We start from the raw sequence: 7,798 nt of genomic DNA, 5'->3' as shown, positions 1-7,798 counted from the left end.
ACAAGGCAACGACGAGCTTGGCCAGGCAGCGGAGACGCATCTCGGGCGTGAGGGCGCCGGTCGAGAGGAGGCTCTCGAAGCGCGCGGCCGCTGCCGCGTGGTTGCCCTGGGCCAGCTGGTACTCGCCGTCGCCTTCCTACAATTCGAGAGGGTCGATGCAACAAACTATCAATCTATCAACGACCAACCTCGATCGCACGCGCTTCCACTGACGTGGCATCGCGGGCTGCGTGGAACGCGAGCGCGTCCTGGAGCACGCTCTGACTCGCGCCAGCGTTGCTTGCACGGTCGTAGAGCGCGACGAGCGTCGCCACCGTGCCTACGCGACCGCGTCACCACCTGAAGTTGCGACTCGTGTGTGTCTACCGGCGCTGTGGGCGACCTCGGTGATCGAGCGCAGCGTGTCGGCGGCGGCACCAAACTCCTTCTGGAGAACGAGCACGTGTGCGAGGCAGAGCCGGCCGTTGATCGTCGCGTCGGCCTACGATAAGACCTATGAGATCGACGCGGGTCTTCCAGATGCGGTACCTCGAACGTCGCACGGGCGCGGGCGAGCGCATCGGCCGACGGCGCCGCGTCGCTCGAGCCAAGCACCGCGTGGAGCTGGATGGGCGCGGCGAGGGCCGTGGCCGGGAACGCCGTCTTGAGCGCGGCAAGCACATCGCGCGTCTCGTCCGGCTAGCAGCAGATCGTCGATATCAGAACGTAGAGAGATGCGTCGATAGGTACCTTCTTCATCCAGGACCAGAGCAGCGCGAGGTTGGCGAGGATCGCTTCGTGCTGCGCGGGCGAGCACTTGGCCGAGAGCGTCTCGCTCGAGATGGCCTTGAGCCGCTTGATCGAGTCGAAGAGGTCGTGGTGCTTTTGCAGCGTCGCCATGTTGTTGCTGGCGACAGCGACAAGACTCGCGTCCGACGGCCTAGATATGCCCATTGAGTGAGATGATATGCAGAGATGGAAACAGCCACGTACTTGGCCTGGACCACGTGGGTGTAGCCGGCGAGCGCGTCGTCGTCGCGCCCCTGGAGCTGGAGCACGTAGGCACGCTGGACGGCGATGACGAGCGCCTCCTGCTCAATCTCGGCCGGCGAGTACCCGTCGTTGGCGAGCGTCGATCGGCACAGACCTACGAGGCAGCGAGGATGAGACGCCGCAAGGTGGTCGAAGCGCGTACGGTCGGCGTCGGCGACGTGGGCAGCCGCTGTCGACACGTCGCCGCTCTGCAGCGCCACGAACGACTTGTTGAACGCAATCTCGTAGCTGTCGTCGGTCGTCAAGTTGTGGCGACCTGCAAGCTCGGCGCCGCGACCGGCCGCCGTGTAGGCCGCGATCAAGTTGGTCTTGAGCTCGACCGTGTCGTCGGACGGCGACGCTTGCGCGAGCAGCGCCTCGTAGATCGAGATGACCGCGTCAAACTGGTTGAGGCGGTAGTGCTACGCAGTCGATCGAACTTTTGTCGGCAAAGGCAGATCGCTGTCGTACCGCCTGCGCTTGCAAGTGCAAGGCCGCCGGCGTCTTCTCGGGCAGCGTCGCAAGGATCTCGAGCGCCTTGGTCTCCTACGCCCACGTGTCAGACACGCGCTGTAGATGATGCCGACGTACGCGCTTGAGCTTGTAGTGGCAGTAGGCCGCTTCCATCTTGAGGTAGTCGAAGCGCTGCGCCACCTCGAGCGCCTTGTCCAGCTACACGGTAGAGAGCATGAGCACGGCTTCGCAGCGGCGGCGGCCGCACCTTGTTCAAGCGGATGAGCGCAATCGTCTTGGCCTTGTACGCCGCCGCCTCGTTGGGCGTCGCCGCCACGACTACGCAGCAGCGCATGAGGCGTCATGGCCAGAGAAGCATGCAGTCGTACTCTTGTTGCAGACGTCGATGGCCTTCTGGTACGCGTCGCGCTCCAAGTGGCCTTGCAGCTCGGCGAGGAGGTCCGCGCTGGTCGTCGCCATCAAATCGGTCAAAATGAAGTTTCTCGCTGAAACCCGATATTCAATATATGCATTGTCAGAGGTGCGCCACGTCACACGTATAATCGGCACATGCCGACTCCAATACGTAAAATAAAACTGGCACACGCCGAATGCCGAGTTAAAATCGGCACATGCCGCGCATAGGAAGTTGAAGTCGGCATCTGTCGTTGGCGTGTTGGACAATATTAGGTGCACATTCATATACTAGTATATACATTGATGGGTCGTTTAGGTGTCCATGTAATCGATATATAAAGCGATTAGGCGTCTCTTCACTCCTTCTTGAAGAGCGAGGTCTCCATTTGCTGCCGGACGCGCTTGAGACCGCGGACCCACTGGCTCATTTCAGCGTCCGAGACGCCTTCGTCGTCAAAGAGGACAAAGGACATCCAGCGAGGGAGGCGGAGCATGCGGAAGAGAAGGCCGAGCGGAAGCGAGAACGATCCGATGAGAATGCAGTAGCCCCACTGCGCCGCGCTCAGCGGGAGGCACTTGAAGGGCACGCCGCCAAACTGCACGATGATCACTTGGAAGACCACTTGGATGACCGAGATGCCGCAGAAGAGACCGTTGTCGAGGAGTCCGACAAAGATGTTGATTTCGTCGTTGATCTTGCGGCAGTTGAGCTCGTTGAAGAGCTGCATGAAGACGAACGTGTTGAAGAGCATCGTAAAGTGAATCGAGCGCTTGTCCGCACTCTGGACCTCCCCCCGACGCCCCGATGGAATGTCGAAGATGACTTCACCTTCGAAAAGCATGATGAGCAACACGATGAGCTGGAAGAGGCCCTGGCACACAATGTGCTTGACCATCAAGCGACTGAGCAGTGGCTTCGTGCGCGAGTACGGCCGGCGTTCGAGGAGCGCTGCCGTCGGTGGTTCGGTCGCGAGTGCCAGCGACGCAAACGTGTCCATAATCAAGTTGACCCAGAGCAGCTGAATCGCGCTGAGTGGCGACTCTTCGAGGATCAGCGCACCCAGCACGGCAAGCATCACAGCGACAAAGTTAACAGTCAGTTGGAACTGGAGAAACTTGGCGATCGAGTCGTACACGTTGCGGCCCCACTTGACCGCGTTGACAATCGAGGTAAAGTTGTCGTCCATCAAGATGATGTCGCATGCATCTTTCGCTACCGCCGTGCCGCAAATGCCCATGGCGAAGCCCACGTTGGCCTTCTTGAGCGCCGGCGCGTCGTTGGTGCCATCGCCCGTGACGGCGATGACCTGCGGCCCGTACGGCATGAGCTTGGTTTGCTTGAGGCCTGTCACGAGCGTGTACTTGTCCTTGGGTGAGCTGCGCGCGAGGACGCGCAGGTGCGGCCAGATCTTGTCAAACTCGGACTGGATGATCTTGCCGTTGCTGTCGAGGACGCGCTTACGAAACTCGGAGCCCTCCATCGTGAGCGCGTTGTCGCCGGCCTTGAGGATCCCGCACTTGTTGGCGATCGAGCGCGCCGTGATGATGTTGTCGCCGGTGACCATGCGCACAACGATGCCGGCGCGGTGGCAGAGTCGGATCGCCTCCGGCACCTCGGACCGCACCGGGTCTTCAATGCCGACGATCGCGATGCACGTAAGGTCCGTCTCAATGTCGTCGTCCGACCACTCCTTGACTTGGTCGCAAGAGATGTCGAGGTCGCGGATTGCAAGGCAGAGGGTTCGATAGCCCTGGCCCGCAAACTTGTCGATGATCTTCTCGCCAATCTCTTCCTTGTCGGTGGCCGAGAGCTCGGCAACGCTGCCATCGAGCCGCTTCATCTTGCTGCACAGGCCCAAGACGACTTCGGTCGCGCCCTTGCAGAACACGCGCGCGTTGACACCTAACCGAAGTCTATCATCGGATGGAAGACCACGGCTACGGCGTACCTCGCTTGGCGACGACACTCATGCGTTTCTTCTTACTGCTGAACGTGAGCATGTGTTGGATGGGATGCTCCTTCCGGACGTTGCTGTACTCGATGCCAAGCTCCTTGCAGAACGTAAGAAGCGCGCACTCGGTCTTGTTGCCCGTGTGCTCAAACGGCTGCCCCGCCACTAGACGAGAGATGAGCTTCTGGCTTTGTCTCGTGAGAGAATGCACCTTTGGGCGGGAGGATCTCGGCGGTCGAGTTGAGGCAAATGCTGTGGCTAAGCGCTTCCTTCATCGAATCCGAGATCTCGCCGAGGAGCTGCGTCGCGGCCGAGTACTCGCGCCCGCCAAGCCAGCACTGCATGACCGTCATGCGGTTGGTGGTCAACGTGCCCGTCTTGTCCGAGCAAATGGTTGTCGCCGAGCCCATGGTCTCGCACGCGTCCAAGTGTCGGACGAGGTTGTTGTCCTTGAGCATCTTCTTGACCGAGAAGGCGAGCGAGATCGTGACAGCCAGCGGGAGGCCCTCGGGAATCGAGACGACGAGCACCGTAATCGCCGTGATAAAGAAACCGAGGTACGTCGAGTAGTACTTGTTGTCCCACGCGTTCTCTTCGTGGACAAACGTCTCGATCGAGAAGCGGACGGCCATGGCCAGAAAGACGACGATGGCCATGGTCGTACCCGCCTTGCCGATGGCCACCGTGAGGCTGTTGAGCTTGCCCTGGAGCGGACTCTCTTCTTCCGTCTCGTACACTTCGTCGTCGTCGCTCTTTGGCTTGGCGGGCGCGACCTTGCAGTTGTCATCGCGCGGTCCATTCTTCTTGGCCTCGGCAGCCTTGTCCTTCTTGCCGCCCTCGCCCTTGCCCGCGACAAGCGTCGAGATGATACCGCTCTGGCTGTGGGCGCCGACGCACGTGACGAGCATCTTCCCGACGCCTTCCATGACGCGCGTGCCACTGAACATGGCCGCCATCCCCGTGCGAGTCTTCTTCATGAGATCGGTTTCACCCGTCATGGCCGACTCGTCGATCTTGAGGTCGCTCTCGTCAAAAACGAGGCCGTCCGCGGGCAAAATATCGCCGAGGTCGACGCGCAAAATGTCGCCGACGACAAGCTTGAACTTGGAGACCTCGGCGGGCACGCCGTTGCGAATGACCTTGATCTTCTCGTCCTCCTTGATGGCGTTGAGGGCCGCGAATTGCTTCTCCTTCTGGTAGTCGTTGACAGCCGAGACGGTGATGACGAGCAAGACAGCGCCAAGGATCGAAGCTCCTTCAACCCAGTCAGACCCGGTGCCGCCTTCGTGTGGCACCGTAAATCCCAGGATGGTCGAGACCGTGCCCGAGATGGTCAGTACGATGATCGTAGAGTCGTGAAAGGCTTCCCACATGAGCTCAAGAATCGTCGCGGGCTTCTCGGGCTCAATGTAGTTGCGGCCAAACACGTCCTCGCGCGCCTGCAGGTCTTGCGCATTGTTGCTGTCGAGGCCCGCGACCAAGGACGACTTGAGCGTGGCTGCGATGCCTTCGATACCCCCGAGCGTCGCGAGGTGCTCGCCAAAGTGCTCCTTGGGCGTCTCAATGAGCTTGACGAGGTCCTGCGTCGTCGTGGCGAAGCCACCACCGCCCGTGGTGTGAATCATACCGGGAAAAGCCGCGAATGAACCGTCGTCGATTCAGGCAACCACCGCTCCATACAAACTTCAAGAGACGATCTATTTATAGCAACTGGTCGGGTTAGACTTGATTAAAGTATTCACTCACAAACCCCAAGTCAACGAATTCCAGCAACCGGCACATGTTACCGACAGAAACCGTCCGTCGGCTTTAAATAGAAGCACACGGCGCCTCTAAAATACACCGCGTAACCTCCATCTTCGTGCAATACGGCGGCGCCATCTTGATCAATGGACCACCAATATGGCGATGCCACCAATCCAGAGGCATCTTAGTCGACGATCTTAGAGCCATCCTGGCCGGACGCGCGATCCATCGTCGTCGACACTACCGGTATATCATGTACCCAGCGATCCATGGGGCGGTGCATGCAGCCTTGGCGTAGGCATAGTAGTACATAAGCGACGTAGTGTATATAGATAAGGCATTAAGTGTGTCTATAGGATCGTGCAGTGGCTGCGCTTCTTCTTTGGGTTCTTCTGGTGCTGGAGGACGCAGCGGATGCTCTCGTCAAACACCTGCTTGAGGCCCTTCTGCGTCAGCGCCGAGCACTCGAGGTACTTGAACGCGCCGAGCTCGTTCTTGAGCGCCTCGCCCATCTCGTGTGTGACGGGCGCCGACCGCTTCTCCTTCAGGCGCTCGACCGTGTCTTCGTCTTCGCGCAAGTCGAGCTTGGTGCCAACGAGAATGAACGGCACGCCAGGCGCGTGGTGCTGGATCTCCGGGTACCATTTCGCCTTGACGTTCTCGAACGAGGCCGGGCTCACGACGCTAAAGCAGATCAGAAACACGTCGGTCTGCGGGTAGCTCAGCGGCCGCAGGCGGTCGTAGTCTTCTTGGCCGGCCGTGTCCCAGAGCCCGAGGTTCACGGGCTTGGCGTCGACCATGACGTTGGCGCTGTAGTTGTCGAAGACCGTCGGGATGTACTCGCCCGGGAACGCGTTGGTCGTGTACGAGATGAGCACGCACGTCTTGCCGACGGCGCCGTCGCCGACGACCACGCACTTCATGTTCTGCATGTTCATCTTCGTCTCGTCCGTGGAAATGCAAACTGCCCGCAAACGGCAAGATCGCTAAAAATACGCTTTTTTTAAATATTCATATTGTAATATTGAACCGTGCGCTTGTATCCGGACGCCCACCCGACGCACGGTGGCCATTGCAATGCGCTTCAACAACCCGCAACTCGCGCTCCAAGAGTAGCTCGAGAGGCGTCGTGACGCGATAGAGGAATCGACTGCGCCCTCTCGCCAGTAATTCGGTATCGTCGATTTGCGTGATGGAATATTGCAGGCCCACGCGAATATATATTGGGCCGTGCCGGATACGGGCCCATATTTATAGCCGCCGCAACGCCCGCTACCACTAGTACTAGTAGAACTTGGAGAGCGCCGAACGTTCGTGCGAGATCCCCTTAATGCAGGAAGAGTACAGTGTGCAACGTCGAACCTGCTAGCAACAGACTCGCACCTGGCACCAACGCTGGCGACTGTGTGCAAAGACAGCATTTCTGAACTTTTTTTTCCGACACTGTGGATACAAGAAATCGACGGCACCTGTCAGTCCATCAACTGTGTCCTAACTTAACTTTTGCATCACAAAGGAGCACCAACAAGTTAACTGTAAAGGCTTTTCCAACGTAGTTGTGTCGAGTCAGCGCTACAGTACCAGTGGTACGAGCGCGTGGTCGTTGGAGGAAGCGACGAGTTACGACCAAGGCTTTTTATGTCTTTGGAATACGGAGAGAAGTGGTGGACCCCACTCGCCGAGTCACAGCGTGCTTGGTCGTTCCTGCACTCGAACCCCGCAAAGACTTGGCTGTCCATAAATTTTGAACGAGACGGTGTGCATCTGACCACATCCGGATACCACCGCAAGGTCGGCAAATGAGAACGCACCAAAAATGTACAACATTTATAAAATGCACAAGTTGTCTACGCCTTGGTGCCGATGGCGTCAGCGTTGATCGGCTCTTCCATCTGGCTCACAAACGACTTGCGCACGTCGTCGTCTTCCATTGCGAGCTTGGCCTTGAAGTCGTTGTCCATGACGCTCGCCTCGTCGTTGTTGTCAAACATGCAAAAGACCGTGAGGACGATCGTGAGCACCGAGATGCCGGCAAACGTAAACCACGTGCCGACGTAGCCAAAGCTCGGGTTGTCGACCCAGAGCGAGAAGCCGTACGAGCCGATGGACGCGCCGGCCTTGCCCATGGCCGCCGAGAAGCCGTGGCACGAGCTGCGGATGGCCGTCGGGTACATCTCCGTCGGCATCACGAACGTCGACATGTTGGGGCCAAAGTTGGC

At 59.0% G+C, this 7,798-nt stretch overlaps 4 protein-coding genes across 4 annotated transcripts in view; all 4 read right to left on the bottom strand.

Annotated features, from left to right (window-relative positions):
- Positions 1-1,944, bottom strand: part of SPRG_20423 (hypothetical protein) — a gene marked incomplete at both ends in the record, with an annotated part of 2,142 nt that extends 198 nt beyond the window's left edge. The window contains 11 exons of the mRNA XM_012347016.1: positions 11-136; positions 189-319; positions 367-481; positions 529-678; positions 730-919; positions 973-1,126; positions 1,175-1,433; positions 1,483-1,557; positions 1,603-1,683; positions 1,733-1,803; positions 1,854-1,944. Coding sequence (XP_012202406.1) covers positions 11-136; positions 189-319; positions 367-481; positions 529-678; positions 730-919; positions 973-1,126; positions 1,175-1,433; positions 1,483-1,557; positions 1,603-1,683; positions 1,733-1,803; positions 1,854-1,944 — 1,443 coding nt within the window. The remainder of the gene's footprint in view (positions 1-10; positions 137-188; positions 320-366; positions 482-528; positions 679-729; positions 920-972; positions 1,127-1,174; positions 1,434-1,482; positions 1,558-1,602; positions 1,684-1,732; positions 1,804-1,853) is intronic.
- Positions 1,945-2,153: 209 nt separating this feature from the next.
- SPRG_07597 (calcium-translocating P-type ATPase) lies at positions 2,154-5,470 on the bottom strand. The gene is made up of 3 exons (XM_012346883.1): positions 4,045-5,470; positions 3,831-3,998; positions 2,154-3,784 (listed from the first exon to the last, which is right to left on the bottom strand). The coding sequence occupies exons 1-3, from the start codon at positions 5,456-5,458 to the stop codon at positions 2,238-2,240; spliced, it is 3,129 nt and encodes a 1,042-aa protein (XP_012202273.1). The 5' UTR covers positions 5,459-5,470; the 3' UTR covers positions 2,154-2,237.
- Positions 5,471-5,882: 412 nt separating this feature from the next.
- Positions 5,883-6,534, bottom strand: SPRG_07596 (Ras-like protein Rac1). Its single transcript, XM_012346882.1, has one exon. The coding sequence runs from the start codon at positions 6,515-6,517 to the stop codon at positions 5,930-5,932; it is 588 nt and encodes a 195-aa protein (XP_012202272.1). The 5' UTR covers positions 6,518-6,534; the 3' UTR covers positions 5,883-5,929.
- Positions 6,535-7,426: 892 nt separating this feature from the next.
- SPRG_20422 (hypothetical protein) overlaps positions 7,427-7,798 on the bottom strand; it is a gene marked incomplete at both ends in the record, with an annotated part of 1,398 nt that continues 1,026 nt past the window's right edge. The window contains one exon of the mRNA XM_012347015.1: positions 7,427-7,753. Within this exon, the coding sequence (XP_012202405.1) occupies positions 7,427-7,753 (327 nt within the window). The remainder of the gene's footprint in view (positions 7,754-7,798) is intronic.

Source organism: Saprolegnia parasitica, assembly GCF_000151545.1.
Source record: "Saprolegnia parasitica CBS 223.65 unplaced genomic scaffold supercont2.32, whole genome shotgun sequence".
Taxonomy (NCBI): domain Eukaryota; phylum Oomycota; class Saprolegniomycetes; order Saprolegniales; family Saprolegniaceae; genus Saprolegnia; species Saprolegnia parasitica.
Note: the sequence above shows the minus strand (reverse complement) of the source record. Positions and strands in the feature narration are given on the sequence as shown.

What these genes read in the sequence shown, in the direction of transcription:
- SPRG_07596 (XM_012346882.1), bottom strand. Translation starts at nt 6,517, where the DNA reads ATGAACATGCAGAACATGAAGTGCGTGGTCGTCGGCGACGGCGCCGTC.
- SPRG_07597 (XM_012346883.1), bottom strand. Translation starts at nt 5,458, where the DNA reads ATGATTCACACCACGGGCGGTGGTGGCTTCGCCACGACGACGCAGGAC. An exon ending in CGAGATCCTCCCGCCCAAAG is followed by an intron (nt 3,999 to 4,044) that starts GTGCATTCTCTC and finishes TCTCTCGTCTAG; the next exon opens with TGGCGGGGCAGCCGTTTGAG. An exon ending in GAGTGTCGTCGCCAAGCGAG is followed by an intron (nt 3,785 to 3,830) that starts GTACGCCGTAGC and finishes GACTTCGGTTAG; the next exon opens with GTGTCAACGCGCGCGTGTTC.